This window comes from Triticum urartu, chromosome 2A (assembly GCF_056163025.1).
Source record: "Triticum urartu cultivar PI428250 chromosome 2A, HENAU_Tu73, whole genome shotgun sequence".
NCBI lineage: Eukaryota > Viridiplantae > Streptophyta > Magnoliopsida > Poales > Poaceae > Triticum > Triticum urartu.
The window spans coordinates 674445751-674468216 of NC_141874.1; the positions used below are offsets into that span (position 1 = coordinate 674445751).

General features: G+C 44.1%; 1 protein-coding gene across 1 annotated transcript; it reads left to right on the forward strand.

Annotated features, from left to right (window-relative positions):
• The first annotated feature begins 346 nt into the window (after positions 1–346).
• On the forward strand, positions 347–1430 carry LOC147986634 (3'-5' exonuclease-like). Its single transcript, XM_087542092.1, has 2 exons — positions 347–481; positions 1011–1430. Exons 1-2 carry the CDS (start codon positions 347–349, stop codon positions 1428–1430), a joined length of 555 nt encoding a protein of 184 aa, XP_087398218.1.
• The last annotated feature ends 21036 nt before the right edge of the window (positions 1431–22466 follow it).

Sequence of the window (22466 nt, forward strand, 5' to 3'; positions counted from 1 at the left end):
ACCACGGCCGCGTCCAACCGCCTTCTCCACGACACAGACCTTGGTAGAAAAGGGTAACTGCGCTTCCATAACCGCTCAATTCCGAAAACACTATTGCCGTTCCATCTCAACTAGCATCTCCTCACAATCTCTATGTGAAGGCGACCATCGTTGGAGGAGCGTAATGGCGGAGGAACCATCTGCCAAGTGTCCCCATGGTGAGACGTCCGACCAGAGCACGAAGGTCGACGACGTTTAGGTCCCCGGTCAGAAGCATGACTACAAAGTGCACCTCAAGGAGGTTGACATCCATGGCAAGGAAAAGCTGGATGTCGTATGCACCAGCAACCCCGAGGAAGCCGACAAGATGATCAGCAGGATCCTGAAGAGGCTCCACGGCTTGTACCCTCACTACATCGGCGTTGATGTCGAGTATACCAGGGAGGACCAACCTCCGCAGAGGGCAGCGGTTCTACAGTTATGCGTGGAGGAACTCTGTTTGGTATATCACATCACCGCGGCAACAAAATGGCGAACCATCCTACAGTTTCAACCTCTCCGTGCTTCTGTTTAATTATCTTTTCACCCGGAAATTTGATTAGATTGGTTTATTGAGTTGATGTATCAGTGAAGTTTCTGAAGTAGATGCAACACAATAGATTTTGAACTTGACTCACCAGATCAGTTCATGTATTTGATGCACTAGATTAATTTATGGGTTTGATGTACGAGATTATTTTCTGAACTCGATGTTCTAGCGTACTTTCTATTCTAGTGTATTTTATATATTTCAAGTTCTAGTGTAGTTCAGTTTCTTGAATTGATGTGTTAACGTGGCTAAGAAGTGGACAGGTAATTGGTTCAAGTGTAAATTCCAAAAAATAAAAATAACATGTTGTGCTTGTATTTTATTTCTGAACTTTGCGTAGCAGTTTCTGAAATGTTTTCGTCCATGAATTATACGTACTATATAAGCATGTACTTGATCGATACTTGATGAATCGACCTTAAATGTGCCATCCCCCTGCAAGCCCAAGAGCCTCCGCCCATTCCTGAAGGAGGATAGGTTCTACACCTTTGCTGGCTTCAGTATTGAAGGTGACAAAGAGATGCTGCGAAGTTCTGGTTTGGAGATCAACCCCGACAAGTACGTCGACATCCAGCGCAAATGGAGAGTTCCTTTCAAGGGAAGAAAGAGGTACCACTCTTTGGCTGATGTTGCAGGTAGCGTGATCCACCCACTCTACAAACAGATGAAGGATAAGATTGATAGAGTTGAAGACCATAAACTGTGGGGGATCAGCCCATTGCCAAATTACCTCATTGAGTATGCAGCGAGAGATGCGTACGCAACCTACGAGTTGTGGAAGAGAATTGAAAACATCAGAGAAGGTCTGGAGAGTGCAAAAGAGGCAGAGAAGAATTATGACGATCCTTACTACGTATACTAGTGACGACGAAAACATAGAAAACTGGTCGTGGAGTTGCTTGTGTTTATGCTTGTCCTTTCTATTGTATCAGGTTCGTAGTTTACTTCTGTTAGAACGAAGGAGTTTGTAATGTCATCTGTATCAGGTTAAACAAGTTTCCTTATGTCCAGTTGTAGTTTGTTTATGTGATTGAGCAAGTTATTTAGCTTACTAAGTACTATGTTTATTCAGCAATCATGTGATTTTGAAGTAGTAATGTTGCTTTTTACTCTAAAAACAACAAAATGCAAAGCAATCTTTTTGCGCTGAGTACACTTTAGTTGTCCACACAAGCGCGTCTTCTAGAGGAGTGGCAGGATTGGTATGGGCCGGAATACGCAGTTAGAGAGGCACATGTTTGCAGTCTTTAGAGTCACCGGCGTGTGTTACTACAGGGCCCGGAGGCACGTGGACGGGGTAGCAGAGTTGAGCTCCTAATACATAGTTACAGGGTCACGGTTTGGAAGTGAGTCAAGGTTGTGCGACGTCATGGGGCATGTAAGAGTCATGACAAGTGTCATGTGAGAGAGGCACCTGGATCCAGGTACGCAAGGCACGGGATTGCGACTTCTCGATGCACGGGTATCAATGTTGTGGGTGCACAATAGTGTGGTCTGAGAGGCATGTGTTGGAATGCTTGGTTAGAGATGCACTGTTCTTACGTTTGTGAAGAGACATGGGCGTGGTACCGTGACCATGTAAGAGTCTCGTGGCGTGACACGTTAGGCACGTATATGCAGTTACAGAAGGCACGGAGGTGAAGACCCAAGAGGCACGGAAGTGGGGTTTTGGTTGTTGCGAAAATTCAAAAGTGTGATACCAGAGGCATGCTTCCGAATATGAATTTAGGGAGTCACGGTTGTGAAGCCTCTAGAGAGTCACGCATGTCTGGCATCACGGGCATGGAGTGGTGTGGGACTTTGAGAGGCATTACCGGCTCTTAATCCTCTGGATGCATGGTGGTGTGGTCGGAGAGGCTTGCTTGCTAATACTGAGGTAGGAAGGCACCATTGTGGATGCACAGGTGTGAGGTCTCTAACGGCGCGAGTCGGTGGGACCACATGCATTTGTTTGAATACTCATTTAGAGAGTCATGTTTGTACTCACGCCAGACTCATTCTGTAGGTTGGTGGCATTCGGCAGCACATGGTTTCAGAAAGGGGGAATGTTTGTGAAGCATCAAAGTCACCGGTGGTCACGCGTGAGTAGTATGTAGAGTCATGGCGTGTCGACTTGACACACGTATGTCTAGGGACAGACTTGGGTGGTTTATGGGGCATGGTCATCAACCGCCTGGATTGATAGTTTGGGCATGGGCACCGGCTTGTGTTCGAATGCTTGGTTACTGAAGAATCAAGGAACTACATCAATAAAAATAGTCTGTTGCTTCATTACTACAGTACGATGTGCGGTTAAATCGTCTTCTGGTGTTTCGATGGAGCTAGGCTCGTTCGCTTATCAACAACTTTTTATTGCGTGATGTCGTCGTAGATCTTTCTAATCTCATCGCCCATTTCGCTAGGTTCGATTGTATTCTGATCGCTAAATACTAGCTTGCACAGTTGTTGTGCTTTCCATTGTTCCGTGCCATCCTATAAAAAGGTTAGTGAAAAAAAGGAGAAAAAACACATCAGTATTAGGTCATGCAGTTGTATGATACCTAGAAGATTTATTGCGAGTTTTAAGCAAAAACTTACGTCAAAATTATCAATCTCTTCGACGAAGTGGTTGCCATCAAAGAGATGCGCGAACCTTAGAACAGCAAACGGGGTTTCACCTTTGTTCACCTTTGGAATGTCGTGTAAAACTTCAACACCCCACCTTGTATTTTCCTTTTCGAATTTTTCACCCAGTAATATTTTGTATACTTCTTTAAACCTGGGAACCTGGGAATTGCATTTTGTTTTTGTTTTTAGAGATACATGTAGTGTAATTTGTAAAACTGAAAGATGGCATCATTTATAATTCTTACCACTTTGTCTTTATGGTTGTGGTATTTGTGATGGTCCTTTTCTTTGATGGCTTTGTTGTTTTCCATGATAGCAATCTGCTTCATTAGTTTGCCATCATGCACGTGTCGATCATGTTGATTTTTCAGGTATTCTTGTCTTCTCAATTCTTCAAGAGAGGTTTCTTCAGGTTCGATGATTTGAAGCTTCCTTTTATATCTGTCGAGCACCAATAGTGTGTATCGGTCTTCCTTTTCAAATGGCATGAATACCTGTGGTACAAAAGTTTTATTGTTAGAGGAGAGTTTAGAATATAGTATTCTGTTTTGAAATGCTTATTTTTATTTTGTTGTATGGAAAACGCTATTACCATTTTTGCTGTTTTGAGCTTCTCTGATTGACATTTCTTAAGGAACAAAGGAACCAAGGCATCCTTTTCTCATGTGAAATCAACTCTGAAGTCCTTCATAGATTTTCTTTTATCCTTTAAACTCAGAATATGCTGCAGGCAACAAATAAAAAACGATAAAAAACGAGTTAGAAAAAATAGATTGGCACCAAGAGATTAAACAATAGTTCGAAAAAGATGAGTTTATATGATCACTGTGATTTTTTTTGAAATTTACCCCCGCAAAGCTTGGGCCTAATAATAGTCTATGTCTTTTGTGTATAGTCTGGTTGCTGCTTTCACATGCTTCTGCTAACTCATCGAGCACCTTCTTTTCCATTCCTTGAAGATTTTTCTTGTTTGCAGGCCCAAATATTTCCTTTAGCTTTGATCCAGTAAAAGTTGTCTTTGGTTGATCTCTCGAGAATACTACTTTTCTGCTTACATTCAGGGCAGTAGAAGAAATTTTTGTTGAGAAAGTCATTAAACAAGTACTTCCTTTTAATAAACAGGAATTTAAGGTTCTTTGCAGTTACCTTTTGAATTCATCCTGCCATGTGTCACTCATGACTATGTTGTAGAGCTCGTTTGCCTTATCCACGTGTAGAAACGAATGCCGGTGTTGCGGGTATTTGTTGCTGCTCTCTGACTGATGCTGGTTTTTTACGTCTCGCTCTGTCAAAGCAAAAAAAATTATGGCTGTTGTTTCTAAAAGAAATATTTGAAGCTCTAGTAATGATGACTGATGGTAAAAATGAAGATAGTTATATTACCTTTCATGGGTGAAAAAAGGTTTGCAGTCTCTGGTTTGTAATCTTTGAGTTTTCCAGGAAGTTGATGGTCCTTTATTTGGTTGGTTTTACCGAATATGAGTGTGTATACGTACTCCGGTTTCCATTCGGCATCGACCTTGCTGGGCTGTAGGCATGTGAAAATGTATGGTTTATAGTTACGTGTTATTCACAATTGTTAATAAACTAATTACGGTAATAAAGAAATCAAGTTATTTGACGTGTATGCAATGGTAACTTACATGAAAATCCTCTCTGTCCTTGACCAGTTCTTTCCCATTATAGTATTTCGCAAATTGGGCCGTGAAGTGACCGCATTGTGTTCCTTCTTGCTTTGGTGTGCAGACCCTGTGAGGCCTTTCTGCTATCCTTTCCCAGTCTGGTCCGTTCTTGTGTTTTAATCCGTGGTGCTTTTTCATTAGCACAGACATCCTTCTCATTTGTTATTGCATTATGGTTTTGTTGTTTGGGTGCGGCATTGAGGAAAGTAAGAGTATCATACTATCATGAGGAAAAGAGGAAATAAATGTACACAAAGTACGTACCAGTTCTTCTCGATGCTCGTGGTGTTGACTCCAAAACAAATCGGCGTAGTTTACGTAGTTCAGTGAGTCAAGGATGTCGATGCTATCTCTGAACTTGTTCACAACATAGAGCGTGTAGTGTTTGTTTGTGTGGTGAGGTATCATGATCTACGTTGAGAGCGGAGATCATTGTTGATGTAAAAATTGAATTTTATTTTACGTTGAAAGCCCAAAGAGAATAGGTCATGTGCTAAGTAATAATACTGAGCTTACCATCTTCGAACGGAGGATGTCTTTACCTCCCACGAGGAGTTCAAATCCTTTTAGTGCTTCGTCCTTGTTGAATTCTGATAGCTCACCGTTATCATAATTGAGACCGAGCACCAGCTTCAAGAAAGAGAGTGTGTGGTTTTAGTTAAATATTCTATCATAGTAATGGCGGTGGTTTTTTTGTGGGTGAGGTATGCATACATTTGCGAAACCTGCAGGGAGTACAATTGTGTCGTCTGGGTTGAAATGTTCTTGTTCTGCCCATTCCTCCAGTAATGTGTTTAGCATGGAGCCCTCCATCTGTGTTTCTCCTTTTCCTGCTTCTTCCATGAAGGATTTTGCTGAAATGCAGTCTTCTTGGTTTGAGCTTTTATATTTATATAGCACTTGTCTGCAAGGAGGGTTTGGAAGTAGGTGAGTGAATTGTTAGTTGGATGTTAGAGAATCTGTAGCTCTGTGTAGTTGTTTCCATGGAACTAGGAGAATCTGCTTACCCTGCGGATTCTCTCTGTCCTTGTCGGCTCATCAGATATCTATAGAGTTGCATGGCCTTTTCTCTGTAAATGAAATCTCCTGGAACAAGTGATGCAACCTTGACTTTCCCAGGTTCCTTGCTTGGTCATTTGAATGGCCTCTTAATTGAGATTATGTTTGCTGAGCTGATCTCTGATGATTGAATCGTTGAGGGTTTTGGGGATCTTGTCTGTACTCTTGGAAGATGCCTTGCCTTTTTCTTGTCGTGACCTAACTGCGCCTGCTCGTTAGGCTGCCTAGGTGTTGGTGATTCCTTTTGTGTGCTATTGTTTTCGATGCTCGGTTCTACTAAGATTGCAGCATCGTGTTTCCTCTGTTCAAGTATCTTTTCTGTTAAATCCTTTTATTTCTACTTCTTTTCTTCTTCTGCATGTTTCACCTCGGGTGATGTTCCTGGTTTGCGATCTTCGTCAACATGGTTCTTGTTCTGTTTGGAAAGATCTTGTTGGCGAGTTGGTACGCTCTTTGTCCTGTTATCACCTTCTAAAGGAGAGCCTGTTATCTGTTCTATCTTTTTATCTGGGGGTGTTCTGCCTGGTTCTATCGGTGGATCTTTCTGTTCGTCTTCCTTTTGTAAATCAGTGTCTGGTTGCGTGTGTTGTTCCCTCTGTAAACCAACATTTGTCTGGGCTTGTTCTTCCGTGGGCGCTTCTTCAGATGCTTTGGTGGTATCCTTGCTGCTCACATGATAATCTTCTTTCTCCTCATCGCTGCTTGTGTCATTAATGTCAATAACTTTTATCTCTTGAGCGCTCGTCCCAATGTGCTCGGGAGTTGGAGGAATCTCTTCTTGAATTATGTCACAATGTATTCGTTGCATTTCACTGTCTTCCATATCGACCTCAGAGTTCAGCATATCTGTTAAAATAAAAAATAAAAAATTATTGGCGTGTCTCTGAAAATTATATAAGTAGAATTTTACTTTGTTGTCTTGAGAAAGAGAAACCTTTGGTGTAGTTGATTAATGACAGTGCGGCCGTATCTCTGTATTGGCTGATTATTTGATAGAGAATTTTCTTCCTCAACCCCGGGACTTGTTCTTCTGTTAGGTACACTGTTTCTCCACCGTCGGTGTAGTGCTTTGCGTTCATGAACATATAGAACGCACAGTCGAGTCTACAGGTAGAAGGATGATTGGTTATTGTCGTTGTCCAAAGATGGTTGGGCAGTTTAGGTGAAGTTGTCCTAACGTCCTATGTTTTTTATGGATTGAATTAATAGTTTAATTGTTACAGAGAGTAATGAAAAGGAGAAAGGTTTGTAGTGCTTACGTTCGTCCCTGAAGTGGCACCTGCATTTTGACCTTTTTGAAATGGTCAATACTACTTGGAGACAGCTGGAGAAATTTGCTTACTTGCTTCCATATGCTCTTTACTCTGTTTGTTACTGTGTTGAAGTAATCCATTGTTCCTTCATGTTCAACTGCTAAAGAGTCAAGGAGTTCGAAGCGCTCTTTTTTCATGTTTATTGTAACAACGAAGTAGTGGCCGACAACTCCTTCTCAAAGAGGTCCGCCTATGCAAACTGGTAGAAAGAACTGCAAAAAGGAAAATAAATAAATAAGGGATCCTTCTTGAATTTAGTCATGATTTGTTGATCGTTAGACGGAATTGTAGTGTCGAGATTGTATTTCTTATCTGTAACATGACATGTGCTTACTATGTCGAAATCTTGTAGTTGCTCTCCTTCTTCCAGATCGAGGAATCTTTTAAGCCTTTTAGGCATTGTCTTATCTCTGACGTGTGCTTCGTCTTTATTTTTCAACTCCAATGGATCTTCGTGGGTGGCCGTGCATATTGATGCCTGCTTTTTTTTGTCACATGTGCGTAAAAGAGATTTGTAAATTCAATTGTACAGAAAGGGTTGATTGATCGATATAGTGATATTCATTTGTTGAAATTTGAGGTTTACTTACGGTGTTGTATGTTGATAGAATCTTTCTCTTTGTGCCCCTGAATTGCTTTTTCAACATCTGTAGCATGACTGCCATGGTTTCGCTGCGCACTGTGTTTCCAGACTTGAAGCTTTCCGCCATGAGGCTCACCGTTACTGTTGACGTCTCTGTATTTATAAAAATCTCGTGCCTGCAACACACACACACACACATATATATACTTATATATTTACAGGTATACATGTAAAATCTTTAAGGGAGAAAATCATTGGAGGAATATAATTCGTTGGTGGTAACATGAACTTACCCTTTGTCCTGATTCGCTGTCATGATGTTGTTGTACAGGCGTTCGATCCCTTCATCTTTTGTGCCTTCTTCGATGACCAGGTTTTGTATGATCAATGGTTCATGTTCTGTTTGAGTGCCGTCCTGGCTTACCATCGTGTTTTTGGCGGCAACATCTTTCACAGAACAATGTTTCTTGTCTGATGGTGCAACCTTTTTCTTGTTGTTATCTGACTCTCTCTGGAATGTTTGCTGCATGGTCTTCCAATGCACCGTGGCCCTTTGCTTCTTTGCTTGTGTCTGCGTGCGTGTCTTGTTGAGGTTTCAGCGTTATCATGTAAAAGCGTGGTTAAAAAATAATTAAATATGCTCATTATTTTCATTGTAGTTTAGTGTCCGTTCCCTAAGAAAAATACTCAAATGTTTAAGTGTGTCTTTGAACGTTTTTTTGTAGCTTCACCTTTTCAGCCGTTTCCGCCGGTGCTGCCTCTTTGAGTGGAGGTTTTTGGAGCTTTTCTTCTTTGAGTGGAGGTTTTTGTAGCTCCTCTGGATCTTTTTCGTTTTGTTCTTCTGTGGTGTCATCGTTTTTGTCTTGTGGCTGTTGAGACATAGATGTAGGTAAATGAGATTGCATTTGTGTCTTTGTTCACTTAAATATCTAATTTCCTTAAAAGCAGGTTATCTCACTTCACCTTTTCAGTCTTTTGCGTCGACATTGGCATCTCTGTTATTTCTTGCTCAGACAGCGGAGGTTTTCTGGCTTGTTCTACGGCGGTTACCCTGTCCGTTGTTGGAACAATATCTTCTGATTGTTCCATTCCCTGGTGTTGTTGTGTTTGTTGGTCTTGAATATTGGTGCTCTCCTCGGTTTCTTGCATCTGTCGGAACGCAAAAAAGTAATTAAAATGTGTCTGTTTTTTATATGCTATAGAAAGAGGTTTTTTAGCTTGACCTCTACATTCAATCTCTCTTTTGCCGTTCCTGTCACTTTTTCTCTGTCTTCTGGAGTTTTTGTACATTGTCGAGCGGTAGCAGCACTTTCTATCGCTTCTTGAGGCACATCTTCTGCTTCATTTGTTTCTTTCTTCTGTTCAGTCAAAAAATGTAAATAAAGTTTGGACTTCATCTATGCATGCATAACTTTTTTTAGTTGTAGGAGCAGGTGCGTGTAGCTTTACCTCGTTGGTCTTCGATGCTGGTGGCATGTCTTCTAGGTTGTATTTGTCACGTGGAGACTGCTGTTTGGTCGGCGTACTGGGTACCATTTTAGTCACCATTTGCCCTTGTTTTTTTGGTTTGTTCTGTTTGTACCCCTTGCTGTTCTTCGGGATGACCGTCCTCGTTTGTTTCCTGCATTTCATGAAAAAAGGAAAAGCATGGTTCATTGCTTGTAACTCTTGTGTTACTTTGACAGGTTGTGCTGGGCAGTACATTTCTTATTAATTTTGGAAAAATGGTTCTTGTTGAATTTTACCTTTGCACCGGTGGTTGGGATATCCGTTTCTGCGTCCACTTTTTCTTTGCTTTGTATACCAGCCTTGTGTGTGTCACCAGGTGCAGTGTCTCAGGCTTTCTCCCCTGTATAGGTCATCTGAAATGCTCTTGTGCTGGAGAGTTGTTCTATATCAACTTTCTGTTTTGCATGGGCATCCTCTTCTCTTTGCTGATAGATGAAACAATATGAGTTGACGACATTTGGGCGAGGTGGTTTGGAAGTTTTACCTCTTCTTTGTTGTTTTCTTCTTGTTTTTGTGCCGTGCTGTTAACAGTCGATGCTAGATCAACCCGTGCCTTGTTTGCGGGAGCGTTGATATGATACTTGTCCGGCTGAGTGTATATTTTGTTGCAGATTTGTCAGCTAACTCAAGACCGTTTCTAGTTTAGAGATAAGAGACTTTTTACAAAGAAGAGACTGATTTTTTATACTCACTTCTTTGCTGCCTCCGATCCTGTTCGTCTCTCGTAGTGCTCCTGTTGATGCTTTTGAGGGAGCATCATCTGTTGTTGGGTTGCTTGTTCTATTGCTTCCATCCTCTTGCTCGGTGTTCTTGACGACATGCTGCTGTTGGCCTTTATGTTTTGGTGGCGTTCTCTTGCCGTGTCCCTAACAGAATTGAAGACAGATTTTTTAAGTTCAAGTTTGAAAGCATCGCTTTCGAGTTACATGGATGATGTATTTGTTCTCATTTACCTGATTTTCATCTTGATTCTCTGCTTCTGCAGCTACTTTTCTACCTTGTTCTTGCTGTCCTTCGGCACTTGTTGTATTGGTTGATACATGCTCTTTGCTTTGCTCTTTTTTCACCTTGTTATGTTCTTTTGTCTCCCTTTGGCTAATTCTCGAGGTCTGTGTTCTTGATTTTGTTATTCTTTTCTTCCTTTCATGTTTGTTTTGTTGGTCTTCTTCTTTCTTCTTCCTTTTTCTCCTCGCTCCTGGTTCTGCTATGGCTGCGACTTCTTTCATGTGCTTGCCATGTACAAGTGCAGCTGTGGCTCATGCGTCTACTCCATCCTGCAACTTCAGCGACGGCTCTTCTGGTAAGCTCACCGTGCAAACAATGTCCTGAAATTTTCTAAGTTGTTCGAGAGAATCAATCAGGGCCGTTGTTTGTTGCACCACTGAGTTCTTCATGTTTTCATCTAATTCCTCCTCTTGTTTGCTGCATTGGTGTCCAACCCTGGTCTTTATTCCTGGTATCTATTTTGTTTCGTCGAGTACTTGTTTCAACGTTTCTTCTATCCTTGCGAATATTTCATATGACCCTGTGCTGGTGCCTGTGACTGATTGCTTGCTTCCACTTGTGCTGACATGTGCTTTGTCCCGGCGCATGGTTGGGGGTGGTAGTAGCTTGGTCGTCTGCTGGTGCTCCTGTTGTTTTGCTGGTATCATTTGTAATGAATGCGAAGGTGTTGCTGTGCTGGCATAGAAGATCCTCTCTTCTGTTCCTTTCCATGTCTGCATTGTTTCGGTAGAATGGAGTTGGTTAGACTGGAAACCGTTTTTATAAGGTATAATGCATATATATTCAATAGGGCTATACCTTTATCTTGCCAAATTCATAGTCATCTGGTCGTGCTTTTCTGTCCTTTTTCATGTCTGCCATAGCTATTTTCTTTAGGTCACTCTGTCTTAGGTGGTTTGCTTGCGGTAATGATGTCTTGTCCATTGTCTTTGCAATCTTGCACATTTCTATTGTGTCGGTCGGCAGCAGCAGGGAGTCGAGGTACATTATTACTGGTCCCTGTGCCAAACCATTGAGATGCTTTTTGTTCTTTTTTTCCTGAGGCAACAACCTGTGCTTCTACCATATCTTGGCTCCTTCCTTAATACTTTCGACGATTACCTCACAGAAATCCATCTTTGCCATTTCTGGATAGTCCAAGTCCTTGACCATAATGACTTGTTTGCTGAAGGTAGGGGAGGTTGTTCCACAGACAACGTTGTGGAAAAAAATAAGGAAAAATATTTTAACTGATTTCCTGTTTGATTGTTCGTCATTTACTTTCACCAACTTTTGTAGTTCTTTAAACAGATCGTCATGATGGAAATCCATTTTCTTGAGGCCAAGTTCTGTGCTTAGTTCTTTCACTGAAGTTCTGCTCTTCTCTGGCCTTGGTGCTGACTTTTCTGTGCCGTTTGGGTATCCAAACACCTTGTGTATAGCTTCCCTGGTAATCTTGATTACTTTCAGCTGATCAGCGTCACCGAATGTTATTGTCATGCTTTCTGTGTCCAGGTTGTCGTAGATATGTGCTGCAAGCGGTTTGTAGATGGAGCGCTTTATTTGGCATTCCTCTATGCTTCCAAACCCGGCCGTCCTAACATCTTGCCGGTGACGTTCTTTTAGTAAGTTCCATGCTCTATTGACCTGATCAAATGCTGCTCCTGCCTTGATTTCGCATTTGTCCTTATTTGTTGTTGCCTCATGTTCATTATCCGTTGGTGCTGCCAATTCTTTTCCACTTGTCTTCATCCTCTTTGTCCGCTTCTGTTTTGGTTTTCCCTGTGTAGAAAAAGAGTGCTTTGTTATAGAGGATGGTTTGGTTTTCATGGGTGTAAAGCGGTAGGAAAAATCTGTAGAGAAATTGTGTTTTACATCATTGTTGCTGTCCTCTACGGCGCCACCGTTGTCCCCTGCGGCGTCATCGCCCTCTGCACAAATGAGGTCATCATAATGTTTTGTGCCATCGTCGTCGTCGGCAGCATCATGCTCTGACTCTTTGCTGGCATCATCCTCGCCTTCTTCAAACCGTTTTCTTTTGTTTTTCTTCTTGGTTTTAGTTAGTTCATTCTTGACCCCTGTAACTGCTGGCGGGAGCACCATTAGAGGTCTTGGCTGCTGCTGCTGCAAGGTAGCACTGTTGCTGATGAGTTGATTTTTGTCCTTTGTCTTTTGTCTTTTTGTTCTAGGAGGAACGTCAGTCTTGGTTTCTGATGGCCTCTCTTTTTGTAGCTCCCTGCTCGAAGTTGGTGCTGGCACTTGCTCGGGTGCTTTGTTGTCCATGTTCCGCTTCGTTCTTTTTTCTGACGGGTCAGGAGAGATGAGTGGTTTTTTCTGGATATGCACTGTTAAGTTCAGACAAAATCGTTTCAATATCTCCTCCTGCACAACCGTCACCTGCACGATGATTATGTAACAAAAGCATTATGTAGCAAAATCAAGATAAATGGGATATAGTTTTCAAACCATGTCTTCCACGACTGCACAAAAAGAATCTGAAACTTAATCTACATAGATTGATAAGATAGCCCTTTTCTTTCATTTCCTGAGCTAAAAAGGCGATCAATCCATTGTTTTCTTGTTATATCAAGTTTTCTTCCTAACTCTTGGTTTGACCAATGAGTGATGGAAATTAGGGTCAGCTGTGAGTAGTATGGCTGCTGTCAAGTCCATAACAGTGAAGGGAGGTATTTTTTTATATTGAAAAAAACACTACAACTGATATTATGTAAATATAATTGTAAGGTTTAGAGGGTAAGATAAAATGTCATTGAATGAATAATGATACACATAGTGTGTAAAAAATTTCATCAAAGTGTAGTTCCCAAGATTGTGTGGGCGTAAGTGGTTAACTTACTGCTCCTGCTACATAGTTTTTGTTATATGGTTTGTGTGAGCCTTTTATAGTACCTTGCTACACGGCAGGATGTTCTGCAGGTACCCTGTTTTCCTTATTACCATTCCTTGCGACGTAAAAATGCCCAGGTGTTAGCAGCAGTAGAAGCAAAATTTAATTTCACAGGAAAAAGAGGAGATGCACCCCGTGGACACAAAAAACGGCACTGCCGGAGAGGCAGAGATTGTTTCACGCTATAAGCACACATCTAGATCTATTATTGGAGCACGGATGTTGATATGAGAGAGGCACATAATTTGAAACAGATACAATCAACGGATATATAGAATCTTCTGTAAATAGCAGGTTTTGAATTTAAGGATGCTCTCATGGTTTGAATCTAGAGCGGTGTCCTAGATAGTTCTGGCATGCACAATACGTTTTAGGCAAATATCTTGTGAGCAGATTTCTATGGCGGATAGTGGTAGCATCCTATTGCACGCGTGTCTACCTTATTTCAATTTTGCTACAAAATTCTAAACATACTTTTTGGAAACGCGGTTTTGTCTGGCGGTTAGGGTTCATGTCCGTCAAAAAGGGGGAAAACCGCTTTGATCAAACTGTGGTAATGGAATGTAATGGATTAATATTTTTTTACCTTCGATTGCTTGTGAGGGATTTGTCACATCCATCAGCTGCTTTTTCTCCCTGCTCTCTGTTGGTACCTCCGCCGCGAGCAGGGGTCGTCGCCGTCAGTCGTCGCCGCCGCCGGGAGAGGTTTTTTATGCTTTCGCAGGCACCCACCGACTGTATGTATCTCGAAGTGGATGGCGGCTGGTGTGTGAGGCGAACACGATTTGGATTTTTGGTTGGTCTGTTGGATTGGACAAATGCGGGCAGTAGGAGAGAGGAGGGTTTTTGAGATAGGGGAACTGGTGAAGTGTTCGAGATTTTCGGTGCGAAAGCAAAAGGAAGAAAGGAGTGGAGGGAGAGAGGGGGATGGTCCAACCGTTGCGAATCTTCGACCGTTCGGTTTCACATCAAGATTGGTGTAACTTTCTGTGGGCTTCGATGCGGGAGCGTTTTTTTATTTTAGTGTGGTGACATCGATGTGGGTATGGTTTGGTGTCACCCAGAGTCACGTTCGTGCATGCGCGTGTTGCAGACGTTTTCTATGACGTGCCTGCGTCTGTTTGGACATCAAGATCGGTGAAACTTTTTGTGTACTTCCATGAACTTGTTTTTTGCTTGCCATCTTAACTGTTAGTCGGTGGGATGTTAGCATTTTTTTGATTTTAGTGTTTTTGTGTGATCCACAGGGGCATGGCTTGGTGTTACTCAGAGTTACATTCATGTTTTTTTGTTTTCCAAACGATTCTGCTCGCCGGTTCATTTGGAGAGGCATGGACATGAACTCATGGGAAGCATGTTAACGCATTGGTCAGAGTCAAGTTACCACGGTTGTATGCTTTTGGTATTTCCAAATGATTCTGCTTGCTCGTTCTCTTGGAGAGGAATGGATGTGAAAACGGCGGGGGCAAGTATTGTTATTAGCCAGACTCACGTTTGTCCACGTGTGTGTTACATGCATTTTCTCTGGCGAGTCACAGTGAGGTGCGTGGAAGTGAAGCCGAGTTGGCACTATGTTGCCAATGCAACAGGCACACTACTGGCGCTGTGTATGGAAATGTTTTCCTTCCTTTTTTTGTGGAGAGTTGCGGTGGTGCGTTCCAGGGAGGCACTGTTTGTTATTAGAGAGAGTCACGTTGCATGGTTCTTTGTGTTCCAAACGATTCCGCTCGCCAGTTCATTTGGAGAGGCATGGACATGAACTCATGGGAAGCATGTTAACGCATTGGTCTGAGTCAAGTTACCATGGTTGTATGCTTTTGGTATTTCCAAATGATTCCGCTCGCTCGTTCTCTTGGAGAGGAATGGATGTGAAAATGGCGGGGGCAAGTATTGTTATTAGCGAGAGTCACGTTTGTCCACGCGTGTGTTACATGCATTTTCTCTGGCGAGACACTGTGAGGTGAGTGGAAGTGAAGCCGAGTTGGCACTGTGTTGCTAATGACTCAGGTAGACTACTGACGCTTTCTATGGAAATGTTTTCCTTGTCGACTCGTTCCTTTTCTGTGGAGAGTCGCGGTTGTGCATTGCCGGGAGGCACTGTTTGTTATTAAAGAGCGTCATGTTCGTGCCTGCGTGTGTTACGGACGTTTTCACTAAGGTGTCACCTCGAGAAGCATGCAAGTTAATTCGCGGATATAGTAAGATTTTGATACAAATACCATTTCAAAAAAATGGCAATGTATATTAGTATGAATTCAACAGTAATTTCTCTGGAATACAGTAAGATGTATACAGTAAGTTAACTGTGTTTGAGATGTTTTTTTATTGAATATGTACGGACCATTTGAAAGAAGTTGAGTGGTTTTAGTGTGGACGAACGCACGGGGAGATGAAACGATAGTACTTGTGTTTCCCAGGCGTCCAGAGTTCGAGGTATTTAAGAGAGATTGTGAGAATTCGAGGCGTCGATTACTCTGTTTGACCGTCTGACCGGTGTGCATGTGTTATAAAAAGGTACCTACTCATGGAACACTCCACGTCCACAATTCTCCAGAGACAGGCACCTCTTTCTAGCTTATAGATCCTTACTTGCGCCATGGCGGGTAAGAGGGGTTCTGGGTGTTCAAGCAACCACACAGCGAGGACCAAAGCCGTGGAAAGAAGGGAGAGGTGCCGCCGCGACGCTGTAGCGGCGGCAGGGATATCCTGCCCCATTGCCCAGGTGTCCAACGATCTCTCACATGGAGGCGAATCCTCCCACAAGCGCATTCTCCATGGAGACGATCTCGGCAAGATGGCAGTACCGAATTCCTTAGCCAACGACGACGTGCTCGATGAGCTAATTAAGAAGCAGCAGTTCATCACTCAGCTGGAGAAGTTGGTGCAGCATAGCAATGCCTCTGTGGAGAAGTCCACTGGTCTCATATTTCGATCTCTGTATGAGAATGAGAAGCTTCTCAAAGAGCTCCACCAGAAGGATCAGGAGGCCGCCCGCTGGAAGAATCTGTATGAGCAGAGCCATGCGTTGGTGCAGAAGCTGTCGGGCGAAGTGGAGCACCTTATGGATGAGAATGCTGAGGTTCTCGTCAAGTACGAGAGCCTGGTTGAGGATTCGTATGCTGCTGTGAAGGAAGGTCATGAGGCGACGAAGAAGTAGATTGAGGATGCGCTCGCCCACCAGCCGATCAAGAACGTTGCTGGAGTGTAGGCAGAGAGCTTGAAGCGTGTGTTTTTTCGTTGCGTTGGGGCATGTGGCCTTTTGTACTTACATGAACCTGTAAAGCATTTATGCGTTGCATTGTCGTCGTGTTGTTTCGTTCGTTGGTACATGTAGATGAGTAGGCTCTGGGCATGGATGTCGCTTGTTAGCGTTGGTCGTGAAGTGAATACATCATCGGTTCTGTACCAGGCAGTGACATGAGTTGTGTACTGACAATGGCATGGACATTCGTTGTACTGTTAAGGGTCACAGGCACGGGCGTGCAACGCTAAGCGGCATGTTGCTGTAAAATATGGAGTCACGCTCCCCTGTGTTTGTGTTCCGATTGCTTCCGTCAGGCTCTATCAGAAGGAGAGGCACGGCCGGTGAGGCAAAGCTTTTCATTCCGCACAGTCACGTTTGTTTCTTTAACCCAGCGGAATTGGTTGAGACGCCAACACTTACTATTTGACTCTGTTGTTAAAAGCTTATTTCCTTACTCACAGTCGCGCTTCTTTCTTGTTGTTTCGTATATTACTCGATAAAGGCATGAACTCGATTAGATGGAGAGACACGGGCATGGTGTGGTGTTATATACAGTCACGCTCGTCTGTGTTTGTGTTCTGAATAATTCCGTTGACTTGATGAGATGGAAACCAAGGGGAAAGGCGTTGTTTGGTCTTACTCACAGTCACGTTCGTTTCTTTAATTGCGGAAACCCACCGTAAAAGGGTGAGAGTTCCTTGTTTTTAGAACCACGGCTCTGTGCTGAGTTGCGTGGCGCTTCTTTTATTAGAAGCACGGGCGTGAAGTGACTACAGCCACGGTTCTGTTCCAGGTAGCGACATGACCTGTGCACTGACGATTGCGTGGACGTTCGTGGCAGTGTTAAGGGTCACAGGCACGGGCGTGAAACTCTACGAGGCATGGTGCCGTATGATATAGAGTCACGTTCCCCTGTGTTTCTGTTCCGAGTGCTTCCGTCAACTCGATCCGAAGGAGATGCACAGCAGGTGAGCCCACAGAGGCATAGCTTTGCATTACGCACAATCACGTTAGTTTCTTTAACCCAGTGGAATGGGTTGAGACGCCAACACTTACTATTGACTCTGTTGTTAAAAGCTTGTTTCCTTGTTTTCAAAAGCACAGTCACGCTTCTTTCTTTATGTTTCGTATATTACTCGATAAAGGCGTGGACTCGATTAGATGGAGAGGCACGAGCATGGTGTGGTGTTATATAGAGTCACGCTCGTCTGTGATTGTGTTCCGAATAATTCCGTTGACTCGATCAGATGGAAACCCAACGGAAAGGGTTCAGGTGTGAACACTCACTGTTTACTCAGTGAGGAGGCACGGAATGGCTTGTTCGAGAGAAGCTGCTGTGGTGTATTCTTTGCACGGTGGTGGGTCCGAGGAAGTGACGGCGTGGTATTGTGAAGAGTCACGTTATGTTGTTTTCGTGTTCCAAATGATTCCGTTGAACCGTTTGCAACGGCAGGCACATCCGTGCAGGGCGAAGAGGCATGGTTATGATTTACCAATAGTCACATTCGTGCGTTTATGGCGGAAACCCAATGGTTCGACGGCCGTCTCTTCGTACCTCGGGAGTGAACGCCACGTGGCTCCGCTCTAGAAACCTAACGGTGCGACGGGCGTCTCCTCCGGTGATGCCGTTCTGGCTCGTCGCCCGAGGCTAGGCTCCGGCTATTTAAGGCGGACGGACGGAGTGTCGAAACCCTAGCCACATTCTACTCCTCGCTTCGTTCACCACCAGGCCTTCCACTCCTATTGCTCATCACTATTCACTGGCCATCTCCGCCATGGCTGGGCAGAAGGAGACTACTCCGGACCGCCGTGCCCTATCGCGGGAGGAGATCCAGGCTCGTGAGGGTTCCTTGTCTACAAGTTCACCCTATTTCTGCTTCTCCTTCATTCGTTTTTTGTTTCTTTCGGCTGCTTTGATTTAGTTTGTGAAACATGAATTATTGTGGTCAGCTGACTCCTTATTTGATGTGTGTCTGTCTTGCTGATACTGATTTACAGTCAGTTGGAGGTAGGGTTAGTCTGCGTCATGGTCTTGAACAGAAGTCCCTTGCTGTAGAATTGGGGAGCAGCTGTGGCTCGAAAGAGATGGGAATGGTGAGTGGAGCGGCAACGGGAATGGTGCGTGTTGTTTCATTTGCAGAGGTTAACAAAACGTGTGACGAGCTGGTGGAGATCATCCACGGTTGGCAGTGGCTCTTCCAGGAAGCAAGGGAAGATTTGAAGAAGGCGAATGCCAGGATCGTAGAAATTATGGTTGAGAAGAACAATCTCCTTGAAAAGCACGTCCGGTCGTTGCAGGAATCGGTTGCAACTGTGAAGCGACATGGCGAGGATGTGAAGGCGCTGAAGAAGGAGATTGATGAACTGCGCCGGGAGCAAACCAGCAACAAGGTCCTTAGGGACTAGGTATACAGGGGCGTCCCTGGCTGTTGTGTGCGTCTGGTGTTCTTAAGCAGTGGAGTGTAGTTTCTTACCTTTACTTGTGAAATTTCGCTGTCAGCTACCTTGCAAACAAAATGTATTTTGGTTTCGAGTATCGTTGTAATTAGGCGCCATTACTTATGATGCACGGGACGTGAAGTCTCTGCATCCACGGTTGTTAACCTATTATTGTAATGAATTGTGTACTGATGAAGGTGTGTATGTTCGTGACTTTACTATGTTGGGGTGTTTCGGGTCACAGACACGGGCTTGCATCCCACAGATTCATGGTGTGGTTTTATAAAGAGTCACGTTCGCCTGTATTTGTGTTCGAAATGATTCCGTTGACTCGTTCAGAAAAATAGGCACGTACGCAGGTGAATCCCATGGGGGCATGGTTTCGTCTTTCGCATAGTCACGTTCGTACGTTTATCATGGAAAGAAAGCAGAATGGGTTTAGATGTTAACGCTAGCTGTTTACGTTGTGAGTGGCCGATTCGAGAGTCGAGTTGTTTAAAAGCGTAAGTTCCTTGTTTTTAAAAGTCATGGTTCTGTACTGAGTTGCGTGGCGCTTCTTTTATTAGAAGCACGGGCGTGAAGTGACTACAGCCACGGTTCTGTTCCAGGTAGCGAAATTACCTGTGCACTGATGATGGCGTGGACGTTCGTGGAAGTGTTAAGGGTCAGAGGCACGGGCGTGAAGCTCAAATAGGCATGGTTCCGTATGATATAGATTCATGTTCGCCTATGTTTCTGTTCGGAGTGCTTCCGTCGACTCGATCAGAAGGAGATGCACGGCCGGTGAGCCCACAGAGGCATAGCTTTGCATTACGCACAGTCACGTTCGTTTCTTTAACCCAGTGGAATGGGTTGAGATGCCAACACTTTCTATTGACTCTGTTGTTAAAAGTTTATTTGCTCATTTTCAAAAGCACAGTCACGCTTCTTTCTTGATGTTTCGTATATTACTCGATAAAGGCGTGGACTCGATTAGATGGAGAGGCACGGGCATGGTGTGGTCTTATATAGAGTCACGCTCATCTGTGATTGCATTCCGAATAATTCCATTGACTCGATCAGATGGAAACACAGCGGAAAGGCATCGTTTGGTCTTACTCACAGTCACATTCGTTTCTTTAATTGTGGAAATCCAGCAGTAAGGGTTCAGGTGTGAACACTCACTGTTTACTCAGTGAGGCACGGAATGGCTTGTTCGAGAGAAGCTGCTATGGTGTATTCATTGCACGGTGGTGGGTCCTAGGAAGTGACAGCGATGATTTTGTTGAACCGTTCACAACGGCACATCCGTGCAGCGCGAAGAGGCATGGTTATGATTTACCAAGAGTCACATTCGTGTGTTTATCGCGGAAACCCAACGGTTCGACGGCCGTCTCTTCTTACCTCGGGAGTGAACGCCATGTGGCGCCGCTCCAGAAACCCAACGGTGTGACGGGCGTCTTCTCCGGTGATGCTGTTCTGGCTCGTCGCCCGAGGCTAGGCTTTGGCTATTTAAGGCGGACGGACGGAGTCGCGGAACCCTAGCCACATTCTACTCCTCCCTTCGTTCGCCGCCAGGCCTTTCATTCCTCTTGCTCATCACTATTCACTGACCATGTTCGCCATGGCCGGGCAGAAGGAGACTACTCCAGATGGCCGTACCCTGTCGCGGGAGGAGATCCCGGCTTGTGAGGGTTCCTCGTCTGTAAGTTCACCCTGTTTCTGCTTCTCCTTCATTTGTTTTTGTTTCTTTTCGGCTGCTTTGATTTATTTTGTGAAACATGAATTATTGTGGTCAGCTGACTCATAATTTGACGTGGGTGTGTCTTGCTGATACTGATTTACAGTCAGTTGGACCTACTCTCATTAACCTGGTCAATGGGATGAATACCTTGGTTTCACTTGCAAAGGTTGACAGAACGTACAAGGAGTTGCTGGAGGTTACCTACGAGTGGCAGCAATTCTATCAGGAAACAAGAGAAGATTTGGAGAAGGCGAATGCCAGGATCGTAGAAATTACGGCTGTGAGGAGCAATCTCCTTGAAGAGCACACCCGGTCGTTGCAGGAATCGGCAGCAGCTGTGAAGCGACATGACGAGAATATGAAGGCACTGAAGGAGGAGATTGATGAACCACGCCGGGAGCAAACCAGCAACAAGGTCGGTGGGGACTAGATATACAGCAGCGTCCCTGGCTGTTGTGTGCGTCTGTTGTTGTTAAGCAGTGGAGTGGAGTTTGTTACCTTGTCTTGTGAAATTTTGGTGTCAGCTACCTTGCTAACAAAATGTATTTTGGTTTCGAGTATCATTGTAATTAGGCGCCGTTACTTATGATGCACGGGACGTGAAGTGTCTGCAGCCACGGTTGTGAACCTAGTATTGTCATGACTTGCGTACTGATGTAGGCGTGTACGTTCGTGGCTTTTGTGTGTTGTAGTGTTTCGGATCACGGACACGGGCTTGCACCCCACAAATTCATGGTGTGGTTTCATATAGAGTCATGTTCGCTTGTATTTGTGTTCGAAATGATTCCGTTGACTCGTTCAGAAAAATAGGCACGTACGCAGGTGAATCCCATGGGGGCATGGTTTCGTCTTTCGCATAGTCACGTTCGTACGTTTATCATGGAAAGAAAGCAGAATTGGTTTAGATGTTAACGCTAGCTGTTTACTTTGTGAGTGGCCGATTTGAGAGTCTACTTGTTTAAAAGCGTAAGTTCCTTGTTTTTAAAAGCCACAGTTCTGTACTGAGTTGCGCCGCGCTTCTTTTATTAGAAGCACGGGGGTGAAGTGAATACAGCTGCGGTTCTGTAATAGTCAGCGACATCAGTTATGTACTGACAATGGCGTGGACGTTCGTGGTAATGTTAAGGCTCACAGGCACGGGCGTGAAGCGCTAAGAGGCATGGTGCCGTATGATATAGAGTCATGTTCCCCTGTGTTTCTGTTCCAAGTGCTTCCTTCGACTCGATCAGAAGGAGATGCATGGTCGGTGACCCCACAGAGGCACAACTTTGCATTACGCACAGTCACGTTCGTTTCTTTAACCCAACGGAATGGGTTGAGACGCCAACACTTACTATTGAACCTGTGAGGCACCGAATGGCCTATGTGAGGCACACTGTTTTTAAAAGTTTGTTTCCTTGTTTTCAAAATCACAGTCACGCTTCTTTCTTGATGTTTCGTATATTACTCGATAGAGGCGTGGAGTCGATTAGATGGGAGAGGTACGGGCATGGTGTGGTATTATATAGAGTCACGCTTGTCTGTGTTTGCGTTCCGAATAATTCGGTTGACTCGAAGAGATGGAAACCCAGCGAAAAGGCACCGTTTGGTCTTACTCACAGTCACGTTCGTTTCTTTAATTGCGGAAACCGAGCAGAAAGGGTTCAGGTGTGATCACTCACTGTTTACTCGGTGAGTCACGGAATGGCTTGTTCGAGAGAAGCTGCTGTGGTGTATTCTTTGCATGGTGGTGGGTCCCAGGAAGTGACGGCGTGGTATTCTGAAGAGTCACGTTATGTTGTTTTCGTGTTCCAAATGATTCCGTTGAACCGTTCGCAACGGCAGGCACATCCGTGCAGCGCGAAGAG

Coding starts and splice junctions, on each gene's coding strand:
- LOC147986634 (XM_087542092.1), top strand. CDS start 347: ATGATCAGCAGGATCCTGAAGAGGCTCCACGGCTTGTACCCTCACTAC. Junction 482..1,010: donor GCGTGGAGGAACTCTGTTTG/GTATATCACATC, acceptor TCCCCCTGCAAG/CCCAAGAGCCTCCGCCCATT.